This window comes from Protopterus annectens, chromosome 2.part1, assembly GCF_019279795.1.
Source record: "Protopterus annectens isolate FY-2018-M chromosome 2.part1, PAN1.0, whole genome shotgun sequence".
NCBI classification, from domain to species: Eukaryota; Metazoa; Chordata; order Ceratodontiformes; family Protopteridae; genus Protopterus; species Protopterus annectens.
In genome coordinates, this window is record NC_056729.1 from 301102145 (window position 1) to 301115328 (window position 13184).

The 13184-nt window shown below is 36.7% G+C and overlaps 1 protein-coding gene across 1 annotated transcript in view; it reads right to left on the reverse strand.

The window, feature by feature from the left end:
* The window catches only part of TBC1D1 (TBC1 domain family member 1), a 2608647-nt gene that overhangs the window by 1930799 nt on the left and 664664 nt on the right, over positions 1-13184 (reverse strand). Inside the window, exon 4 of the mRNA XM_044062143.1 lies at positions 6774-6878. Within this exon, the coding sequence (XP_043918078.1) occupies positions 6774-6878 (105 nt within the window). The remainder of the gene's footprint in view (positions 1-6773; positions 6879-13184) is intronic.

The window sequence follows — 13184 nt, forward strand, 5'->3', positions numbered from 1 at the left end:
AGAACACTGATAACGTAACCAGTTATGAGAAGAAACTTCAAGTTGTTAAATTAAAGAAATTACAATGTGATATGAACGATTTCAGAAAGGGTCAAGTTTTTTTCATGGCCATATGAAATAGAATTAAGTGCTAAGGATACGAAAAAGAGCAATATTGAGTCATTGGATATGACAAACAGAACAAGTGATGTGGCATTTCCAGAGGAAGTACCAATGGCACAAGAGTCTCAAAATATATTAAATATAGTACATGAAACTGTTAGTCAAACCAATAAAGTGACAGCAAATTGATACTTCTTCTTCTAAAACGTCCGGGCAGAGTAGTTCTGATTTTTTGTTACCAGAGCCACTGCCAATAGAGCAGAGTTACAGGAAGAATCGGTCATGCAGCAGAATCAGGAAGGGGCGAGTGCAATATTCTACAGTGGCAGAATCTGTGAAAATCAGAAAAAGACATTGAGTAATATGGTTGTTCATTTATCTTCGTGTGTTTTAAGTGATGAACAGTTGTCTGTGCTTAACAAGGGACTTTCATTCACTCCTAGTCAAGCCTCCTATTTTTACAAAGTATTGATTGATTTAAGACTTTTTGCCAGGAATATTTCGGTATCAATGATGTTTGGTGAACATCTGAATTCTGGGAATGGCTTACTTCGAAAACCAAGTACAATCAATCCTGTAAAGAGTCCTAATGTTGAAGTGTTTGTAACATTATGTGATGAAGATACAAGACTTGCACTTTCTGCACCAAACAGATACAGTTTTTATAACTTAACATCAGGTGAAAGTTGTGCATTAATTGAGCTACGCAATTCTACACATCTTGAAAATTGCCCAGCAGATAAGGGTGGTACTACTGTAGTAATGGACAGACGGTTTTACATGGAAAAACTGTCCTTGATGTTAAGTGATGAAATGACTTATACTGTGGTAGCTAAATATCTGGTTAAGGTATATGTAGATAGAATTCATATTTTTATATATGATTAGTTAATGACAATGTTGATTGATTCTATCTATATGATTATTTTATTGTTGATAATCCAGTGATTCCTGTGATTTATGGACTCCCCAAAACTCATAAAGATCCTGATATACCTCCAACGAGTCCCACAGTGTCCAGTAGGGGATGGGGTACAGAACCTCACTCCATCTCTGTGGAGAAGACACTCAGACCCATACTCGACAATAAAAATACATTTGTAAAAGATACTAAAGATTTTTTGGTACAATTACATAGATGGGCAGAACATTCTGATACTACTAAGGACTTTATGTTAGTCTCACTAGATGTGACATCTTTATTTACTGTAATCCACAATGAATTGGGTATAGAGAATATCAGGAGTTTCCTTAGCAGTAGAGCACGTTTTAAAGCCAATAAAACTGAATTGATTTGTACTCTTTTAGAATAAATTTTGGAACATAATCTGTTTACCTTTGATGGCAAGTATTATTTACAGAAAACTGGCATAGCTATGGGCATAGCATGCGCCAACAGCTTTGGAAATCTTGTAATGGCTCTATGGCAGATTGAAAATGTGTTGAGGAATAATGTGTATCAACGATTCATTTATTTTTATAAGCGCTTTGTTGATGATATGTTTTTAGTTTTGGGAGGTACTGAAGAACAGTTAACTGACTTTACTGATAAATTCCATGCAACTACTAGCTATTTCAGGTTTACTTATAAATTATCCTGTGATATGACAGATTTCTTAGATGTCAAAATACATAGGAGAGATTTAGGTCTATTAGGTACAAAGATCCATATGACAAAAGTTAAGGAAAATACCCTTCTGCGTAAGTCCAGTATGCATCCTGAACATGTTAGCAAAAATGTACTTAATGGTCAGTTTTATAGGGTTATAAGTCTTCATGGTGATGATGATTTGAAGGTGGAGTTCGAAGAACTTAAAACTGAGTTTTTGGAGAGGGATTATAATAACCTTAAAATTGATCAGTGTATAGCTGAAGTAGTTCAAACTAGGCAGGACAGAGGAGACCCTATTTTTCCAAAACCTATTACACAGGAACAACCAAGGATAAGAGGTCCAGTTAGAAACAGACCAACTTTAACGTTTTCTAATGGCATTAGTATTGTATGTGATATTATTAATAAATATTGGTCTGTACTTTTAGCAGATCCTCAAGTGAAAAAAGTAGTGGACCATAAACCTAGGTTTGTTTTTAGAAATAGCTTGTCTTTAAAAAGCAAATTATGCTACAAAAGTATGTATGAATCTCATTACATGTGTTCCAACTGGAAAGGTTCTTTCAGATGTAATTCCTGTTCTGCATGCAATAATATTTTTACATGTACTTCTTGCATTTATAAATGTACTGTGACTGAAATAGTCTTGGATTTTTTTGCCAACTGTAGAACGTAAAATATAATGTATTATGCTGGGTGCATGATGTGTGAAGCTGACTGTTACTATAGCTGTAGCATGGCTCTGAGATATTGACTGTCCAGTTAATGCAGTCAACAATTATTGTTAGATGTGATTAACCTATTACAGAAAACACACATACAGCTAAGAGTTAAATAATGGGTATTCTGAAAAGGTTACTGATATTCAGAAAAATAATCATCAGGATGTATGCTATATTAGTATGTAACAGATGTGATGTAAAGAGTAATTTAGATAATGTTAAAGAAGGTTAACTAACAGCAAATGGTTAAAATATGAAGTGGAGGATATATTAATAAGGGAACCAGAAGTAAATAAGACTAGATGAGACACTATAAACCACAGGTTAACAGAAAATCTGTGAGACAGACAGAAAAGAGACAGACAGAGACAACTAACAATGGTAAACCTAGAGTATACTGACAAACTAAAAAGTGAAATTGTAGTAAAGGAAACAGAACAGGCCCTTAAGTCCCCCAAAAAAGAACAAAACCCCAGGGAGTGACAGCATTCCAGCAGAGATTTGGCAGCTAGTGCATGGAAAGATGATATCAACTTGGAAAAGGCTACTCATTGGGATTGGGGGGAGGGGTCATGCCTGTGATGTTGGGGGCAAGGATTAATACCAGTGATTAGGAAGGAAGGCAAAGGACCCACCAGAAGGGGCCTCAACTAGACCTATAACAATATTAAATCATGATTACATAATTTTATGACAATAGTGGCAAAGTACTTAACAGGGGTAATAAGACACCTGACTCAAATACATATGGAATGGCACAGCACAATATTATAAGAAGGATAATACAAGATACACACTTAAAGAGTGGCATTATTCACCCTGGACACAGAAAAAGCCTTGGACAGAGTGGAAGGGGGGGGTTCTTTTTCTAAATGTTAATCAAGATGGAAATCTGTGAACAACTGGTAGTGACATTAGGTAAAATCTACTTGGGCCTATAGAGCAAGTTAAAATACTAGGAAGGCTCTTGGAACATATGAAGATGATGGGGACCAAGCAAGGCTGCCCTCTTTCCTCACTCCTATTCACATATTATCGTGAGCCTCTAGCTGCAAATATCCCACAGGCAGGGATAAAATGATACAGCTGGGGTAAAATGGATCTTAGGACAGCACTATATGCAGGAGATATAACCATCACATACAGCAATACAGAAAAAGATATATAAACTACTCTAGGAATCATCATCATTATAATCAACCCCTTTTTCCCATTTTCTACATGGAGTCGGGGTGTTGTGTCAACTGTCACCATCTTTCTCGATTTAATGAAACTCCCCTACCTTCTTCAACACTCATGCCTGATTGTCACAGGTCTTCTCTCACACAATCCATTCACCCCTTTGCTGGATGCCCTCGGTTTCCTCTAGCCTTCTTCCTGTCTGTCCCAAATCTTCTTCACCAGACTGTCTTCTGCTTTTCTGCACATGTGCCACTACTAACCACCATAATCTATTCACTTTGACCCTGTCTGCAACTGCAGTTACTCTGGCTTCTGCTCCGACATCCTCATTTCTTTTTACCTGTCCCACAGTCTGCACCCTACTACACATCTCAGGCACTTCATCTCCATCACCTCTAACTTTCTCAATTGCTTTGTCTTTACTGCCCAGGTTTCTGTACCATACAGTTGTACTGGTCACACCACTGTTTTGTATACCTTATTTTTCAGCATCTTTGGCATTCTTCTGTCATATACTACACCTGACACACTGTGTGAGATTGCTGCAGTCCCTCTGATTCTAGCTTAAACCTCCTAATTCACACTTCCCTTCTCCTCAATCACCCCTCCCAGATAACCTGAAGCTGTTAACCTGTTCAACTACTTTCCCTTCTATCTCATTTCTCAGCTTCTTCTGATTTCTCCCATTTGCTACCATTACAACTGTCCTATCTGTGCTGAGTTTCAATCCATGTGCCTTCAGTTTTCCATTCCATTCCTCTATCCTTTTCTGAAGATCTTGCTTAGCGTCTGCCTGTAATGTTACATTGTCTACATACAGCAACTTTGTTGACCTGTCCCCCTCCAACCTGTTTGCTAATGTAGTCCATCACCAGTATGAGCAGCAGTGGGCTCAGAGCTGAACCCTGATGAAGACTCACTCCCACTGGGAACCCCTTTGCGAGTCCAAACACTGCTCATACTTGCGTCATTGGGTCTTTGCACATAACCTGCACCAATTCTACTAATGTTTCTGTACTTCTAACCATTGGAAAACTGCCCAAATCAGCTTTCTTGCACCTTGTCATATACTTTCTCCAAGTCTAGGAATCCCCAACTGGACTCCTTCCTCATCTTTAGCTTCTTCTCAACCATCTGTCTCACTGCAAACATCAGGTTGGTTATGCAGCATCCTGATCTGAATCCAAACTGTTCATTTCCCATCTTACTTTCTATTACTCTTAGTATACTTTCTACTACTCTTTGTATTAGTTTATCAATCACCCTCTCCAGGACTTCCAAGCAGTGTGACAGAAGTTTGATGGTTCTACACTGCCCACAGTTAGGAATATCCCTTTTTGTTCTTATACACTAGCACTAGTTTATTTATTCTTCAATCATCTGGGATATGCCTTCCTCTCAATACTGCTATGACTGCTCTTAGGAGCCATTTCTCCACTGTCTCATCCAACATCTTTATCATATCTCCTGTGATGTCATCCGAGCCTGCTGCTTTCCCTTGCTTCATTTTCTTCAGTGCTGTTCTTACTTCATCAAGGGTGAGTTTCGCCTCTTCTTTCACTATAGGCTGTGTTTGGGTCAGTACAGCTTCTAAGGAGTTTTCTTAATTCAGAAGCTGCTGGAAGTACTCTTTCCCTCTACCTTTGATGTCCTGTGGACTGGTTTACTGGCTGTTCCTGGCATCCCTTCTGAAGGGTGCCTGACTTTCTTCTTTATCTTTCCGTCTTTGCCTTGCAACCTAACAGACCTTCTTTGTGCTATTTAACGAGTCACTTTCCAGAAGCTGGTAGAGTTCTTCTGATGCCTTGTTCTTTGTTACTGCAACTCCACTCTTAGCCTCTATGTTAGCCAACCAGTATTTCTTCCTAGTCTGCTTTTTCTTTTCTTTCTCCAACTTTTTCTGCACGCCTTTGTTATGATGACTTCCTGGACTTCCGCATTCCACCACCAGCTTTCGTTATGTACCTTGCTTCTATACCTGCTAAGCCGCATATCTGTTCTGAGTCTTCACACATACTCTTCTCAAGTGCTGCCATTCTTCTTCAATGCCACCCATTTTCTCTTCTTCTTGAGGTGCTAGAGACCTGAGTAATTTATTGGACTTCTGTGCTTTCTCTCCAGTCAACTTCAGCCTAGTCTCTGCTGACCTTGCAGCTGAATGTGGCAACCAGTGGTTTACTCTGTGGACTAACTGCTTCACTGTCAGTGGGCGCAGTTTACAGAGAGTTCATGTGTGCAGCCACACAATGCAACCCCCTGGCAATGTACCACATGACTGAGTAGCATGGAGCCACTATAGCTCATAAAGCTGCAACCATGCATCTGTACTCCTGTAGATGTCAACCAAGCAGTGGACCAGACTGTCTCACACCCTACAAGATGAGACAGCTGATGCTGGCCTCTCAATCTCATCCCCCTCAGCCTGGTTCTCCAGTGCTTGTTACTGCTAAAAGAACATGGGTCATCTCAGTCATAGTCAGGCTTTTAACTCTCAATGCCTCACAAACCCCTGCCATGAACTGACATGATCTTATCCCAGTAAGTTCTTCTGATAAACTAACCTGATTCTTATCAATCTTCTAGGGGGAATTATAAGAACTGTTGTTCCTGGGTTTGTTTTGCAGGGACCACAAGGTCAGACTCTGATACATTTACTAAAACTTAATCTGGAGAAAGTTACTCAAAGAAAATCAGTAGGATTAGTTCCTTACAATGTTACAATGGACTAAATTATTGCTGAATTAGTTCCATGTAACAGTGGATATTATTTTCTGGTACACTACTCAGTATATGTACAGCTAAACAGGATAAGCTAATGTATAGGAATTATCTAAAACTGAAGGATAAAGACAGAGAAATTCTGTCCAAATTATAAATGGAAAACAAGATAAATTCTATCTTCATTGTCCATAATGATATATTATGACATGTAAAGTATAGCAGCACAGTTCTAAAATAACAATAATGTTTTGCATTTCTAAAACATCTTGCACTGATTATGCCTTTTCAACTGAAAAAATGTTTACTAAAAAAAGCCTGGTTAATACATTACACTACATGCATTAACTAACACGATGAATTAATATAAGATGCTTGTCAAAGAAAGGACACAAAATAATTACAGTTTTAAACAGACAGTAAATAGGTTTTCTTACCAGAGCTTCACTGGCACATTGGAAGACGTAACAGACAAACTGACAGCCTCTGTTTTCTGGAGTTTCTCTGCAGATAAACCCAAAATGATCTACATGCCTGATACCCTGATAGACAAAAACAAATTTGTCATGTTGCAAGTAAGATGTTACTAGCATTAATGAAACTTCAAATACATTCTAATTCATCATCAACAATAATGAAACAGAATATGCAATTTCTCATAGTATATCATAGTCATTGACAGAAATAACACTAGTGGTGCAATCAGTGACAAACCTGATACAATTTCTTCTATAACTGAGAAAATGCAATACAGAACTTTAGGATGCCACAGTAGTTGCATAACAGCCTTGCAAATGAAGTCTATGCATCTCTACAGAAGGACCCCCCTCAATATCTTGGTTCATTTTAAGTTCCACATTATCAAATTTATTTTGTCAGGTTTTCATATTGTTGAGTAAGACAGCATAGTGAATGACATATTCTGTATTATGTTTTCACCTTTTATTTGGAACATGCAAATGAATTTGGTTTCTTAATTTTATTGAACTGTGTTTTTCACTCTGTAAATAAAGATGACAGGGAGGAACTGGTGTCACAAGTTATTGATAGTTCATCTTTCTCTGGGGCTGTGTAATCTCAGGGTTAAATATCTATAGATAATGGGGGAATGGTGCGGCTCCCACAATAAAGTACACAGGGCTTGACCCTGAAAAAAACGTTGCGTACATTTTTTTACAAAAATGTTGCAATATATTATTCAATTACTCAGCAAGGTGAGTGAGTCACTCAATGTGGATGGATTTTGACAGGCTAGGTTTGCTAAGTTGCTATTCATGAAAATTCAGTGTTTCCTTATAGACGTGTCACCTAGTGCAAATAAGATAACCTTATGTGTACTCCCTTTCCAAAAATTAAATTTTCCAAATAATAACATTCCATTCAAACATTACAGAAGATCAAGAATTTCTACTAAAAGGATTCAATGAAAAATTTATAGAACGATCATTTCATTGATTCAATTACCTTTACGATATACAGCAAAGAGTGAATGTAATTTAAAAATGTGCTGTAAAGTTATCTGATCACACACCATTATACAAATCACACAGGATGAGTAAAAGAACTCACATTTAAACTGAACTGTAAGCAAGGTACCTGATCACACCAACTGAAAATCGTGTGACACACAGATGACCTGATCAAAGCAACTGAAAACTAAGTGACACTCAAGTGACCTGATCAAACCAACAAAAACCAAGTGACACACAAGTGACCTGATCAAAGCAACTAAAAACCAAGTGACACACAAGTGACCTATGCAAACCAACTGATAAAAAGAGACATGCAACATGCTTGATCAAACCAACTGAAAATCAAATGGCACACAACAGTGACTTGATCAAACAACCTAAAAACCAATTCACACACAAGTAATCTGATCAGTCCAACTGAAAAACAAGCGACCAGATCAAATCAACTAAAAACCAAATGGCACACAAGTGATCTGATCAAAACAATTGAAAACCAAGTGACACACAAGTGACCTGATCAAACCAATTGAAAACCAAGTGACACACAAGTGACCTGATCAAACCAATTGAAAACCAAGTGAAACAAGTTACCTGATCCACCCAACTGAAAACCAAGCGACACAAAAAGTGCCCTGCAGCAATCTGGAAATTAACTAAATATGCAGAAACAGACAACCCATTTCAGATATACTCAAGTGAACTAAGCAAAGTTGCAACAAATCTTATATACCACCTTAGAAGTAATCTGTAATAAGCAGACAGATGTTCATGCGTGGATAGACCTTCACTTTACAGACATCTTTGTAATAAACAAAATTTGGTTAATATAGGATATAACTGATAGAGATCATTCCCTAGACTTTAATATTCTTAGATTTGACTGAAAAAGCTAAAAAAGCTGGTGAGGTTGGAATAATCTGTAAAAGTTCTCTAGAATGGTGTATTTTCCCTCATGCCCTCACTCAATTTAACAATACAGAAATTCTTCTCTTTTCTCAACTTTATAATCATAAGATCATACACATCATAGGAATTTGCATACCCATTGCAATAACTAAATTACTGCTGGAGATATCTTTTATTGGATCTCTAATAGTATTTTTCAAGAAACAATCACACTTGGTAACTTCAACATTGAATGGTTGTCTATAAAATCTGACAACCCATCTAATGCCATAAATCTATATATTCTCACTAAACGTATTTCAACTCCAACTAGCCACAGCTAAAGTATCAAAAGGGAAAGAAGTTCTGATTGGATTCTCAATTCCTCTTCTAACAAAAACAATTCCTCTGGTACCCTCCCAACCTTTGCTGTTAGATACTGAATCTATAGTCATAAACATCACCATTAGAACAAAGAACACAATTTTTCTGCTTTCCACAAAGTTTTCATCAACGGCCTAACACACTCCAATCAGATGAAGCTGTCTACAAATTTAAAGTATTCTAAATATCTTTAACGAACATGCTTCTCTCAGGAAAAAAGGAGTTAAAACTAACCCAGCACCATGGCTACCAGAGAATACTAAGCAATGCAAGTTGTGAAGGGACAAAATATGGAAAGTACTGACACTATATAAGACCAGAAAAAAATGCAAAATATACAGCAAAGAGTGAATGTAATTTAAAAATGTGCTGTAAAGTTATCTGATCACACACCATTATACAAATCACACAGGATGAGTAAAAGAACTCACATTTAAACTGAACTGTAAGCAAGGTACCTGATCACACCAACTGAAAATCGTGTGACACACAGATGACCTGATCAAAGCAACTGAAAACTGTGACACTCAAGTGATCTGATCAAACCAACAAAAACCAAGTGACACACAAGTGACCTGATCAAAGCAACTAAAAACTAAGTGACACACAAGTGACCTATGCAAACCAACTGAAAAAAGAGACATGCAACATGCTTGATCAAACCGACTGAAAATCAAATGGCACACAACAGTGACTTGATCAAACCACCTAAAAACCAATTCACACACAAGTGATCTGATCAGTCCAACTGAAAAACAAGCGACCAGATCAAATCAACTAAAAACCAAATGGCACACAAGTGATCTGATCAAACCAACTGAAAACCAAGTGACACACAAGTGACCTGATCAAACCAATTGAAAACCAAGTGACACACAAGTGACCTGATCAAACCAATTGAAAACCAAGTGAAACAAGTTACCTGATCCACCCAACTGAAAACCAAGTGACACAAAAAGTGCCCTGCAGCAATCTGGAAATTAACTAAATATGCAGAAACAGACAACCCATTTCAGATATACTCAAGTGAACTAAGCAAAGTTGCAACAAATCTTATATACCACCTTAGAAGTAATCTGTAATAAGCAGACAGATGTTCATGCGTGGATAGACCTTCACTTTACAGACATCTTTGTAATAAACAAAATTTGGTTAATATAGGATATAACTGATAGAGATCATTCCCTAGACTTTAATATTCTTAGATTTGACTGAAAAAGCTAAAAAAGCTGGTGAGGTTGGAATAATCTGTAAAAGTTCTCTAGAATGGTGTATTTTCCCTCATGCCCTCACTCAATTTAACAATACAGAAATTCTTCTCTTTTCTCAACTTTATAATCATAAGATCATACACATCATAGGAATTTGCATACCCATTGCAATAACTAAATTACTGCTGGAGATATCTTTTATTGGATCTCTAATAGTATTTTTCAAGAAACAATCACACTTGGTAACTTCAACATTGAATGGTTGTCTATAAAATCTGACAACCCATCTAATGCCATAAATCTATATATTCTCACTAAACGTATTTCAACTCCAACTAGCCACAGCTAAAGTATCAAAAGGGAAAGAAGTTCTGATTGGATTCTCAATTCCTCTTCTAACAAAAACAATTCCTCTGGTACCCTCCCAACCTTTGCTGTTAGATACTGAATCTATAGTCATAAACATCACCATTAGAACAAAGAACACAATTTTTCTGCTTTCCACAAAGTTTTCATCAACAGCCTAACACACTCCAATCAGATGAAGCTGTCTACAAATTTAAAGTATTCTAAATATCTTTAACGAACATGCTTCTCTCAGGAAAAAAGGAGTTAAAACTAACCCAGCACCATGGCTACCAGAGAATACTAAGCAATGCAAGTTGTGAAGGGACAAAATATGGAAAGTACTGACACTATATAAGACCAGAAAAAAATGCAAGATTTTGTATACCTTCAAAACTGGACTAAATAAAACATTAAACTGGCTAAGAAAACTTAAAATACTGCACTAAAAAATACTCATAAAAATGAGCGTTTTTTTTTTAATCTCAAAAAAAAAAAAATTCTTATATCCTGGTCAAGCAACTTAATCAACTTCATCTACAGCACACCAAAACGGTAGTGTTGCCAGTCCATTTAAGTCTCACTTCTTTATTCAATGACATAACCCCCTCTACCCTTCTAGATCCTCCACAACTAGGGAATCGCACTAAAATCTTCTCCTTCAAACCAATGTCAACCTCTGCTGTCAAGAAGCTTCTTCTTAACATAAAAAACTGAACTCTAGAAACAGTATCTCATATAACCCCTTTATAAAGGTAGAAAATGCTCTCAGGTCTAAAAAACTAGTTGGCCATCATCAGGAATTTGCCCTTTTCCCCACTGTAGCGAGACCACAGAGTTGGTATATTTAGTTAGGGGGTAGGTTTCAAATAATGTGTTTTTGTGACATTTGCTAGGTTGTCCCGGGAAAAAAAATTTGCATAAATTAACAGTCGTCAGATTTAGCTTTTGATGGACTATGTTCAATGAATAGGGATTTAATGATTACTCGCTTCAACAAAGTGATATAGACCCAATTTCTTATACTATGACCTTCTGCAGTTCTGTCTCCACTGCCTAAAATATTGGGGAAAATCATTTAATCACAACAACATAAGCACTTCACTAAGAATAATCGCCTATCCCCAAAGCAACAAGGTTTTTGCCTAAAACACAGTATTGCTACTACCCTTCTAGTTTTCCTAACACTGTGAACCTCAACAGAAATGCAACTTACTTGCTTTCCTCTTTTTTTCTTGACCTTTCCAAGGCACTAAATATTGTCTCCTATCAAAAGTGGTTATGTAATCTAGTCTCCTTCAGTCTTGCAGAATCATCACTCCCAAGTTTCATAGTTGTCTAATAGGAAATGAGCAGTAAAATAACAAAATAATATTTCATCCTTCCTACCTATATCTGTCATAAATTACCTTCACACATCAAGCAAACAGGCCACTACAGTTCAGCATGCATATGATTCTAATCGTATCTGCTCTGATCAGAACTGAAATTTCAACAAATCACTCAAGTCTTTCTCATGCATTGAAACCTGGCTGGATAATGCGCAACTATTCCTAAATCAAATAAAAAAAGAAAAGTTAAGTTAATATTATTTTCTTTTGAGCAACTCTCTGAACTGAAAACTCTCTTTAGCATTATGCCAGTCAAAAATTATCAAAACTGAATTAATGACACACACAAAGCTGCTAGGAATAATCATAGATGACCAACTGAAATTCAACAAACATATACAAGTCATTAAAAAAATTAAAAAAATAAAAGCACACATAAAAAAATTAGTTTATTATGGATAGCCAAACCTTATATCACTGACTCTGCCAGAAAAAAACATTGCCTCTACCTATTTACTTTTCTCACTTCTATATACCTCACCTATACTTACTAATCTGCAAGCTGAATAGAGCACTGTTATAACAAAGTGGCAAACCTTGCAGCAAACTATCCATTTAAATCTCACCACTCTTTGTCTACTACTTTAAACTGGACTGGACTGTTGCACTAACTAACATGCATTCAACTAGCCACAACTCACAACCTTATCTAAAAAACCTATGTTACAAACTGTTCTTCTTAACATAACATAATCCTGTATAATCGCTTCATACTCTGCGGACATACTTCTACTTGTCATAACAAAATCCAACAAAACTGATGGTGAGTTACTCTATTCTAACTATGTCTCCAAACTCTTGAACCCTATTCCTTTACATCTGAAACATGTTAGCAACCTAAAGTTGTTTACATCCTAAATAAAAGTACCAGATGGACTTATGACTGTGCTCATGCTCAACATCAGGATAACTTCTATTATTTACAACTTTATGCTCTTGTTACTGTCCATCTATTTACTTCTGTAAAACCACATAGATGAAGCTTTTACAAATAATGACTACTGTAAATTTACTTACAATTGCTTTTTTCTGATTCTCATCCCCTCTAGCACATTTTGCTTTTATGTGTCCTTTCCTGTCTCTCTCTGACCTATTTCTCTATTCATGTTTAATTTATATTTGTTTTCACTTCTCTACACATTATTTTCTCCTTTTCCTGT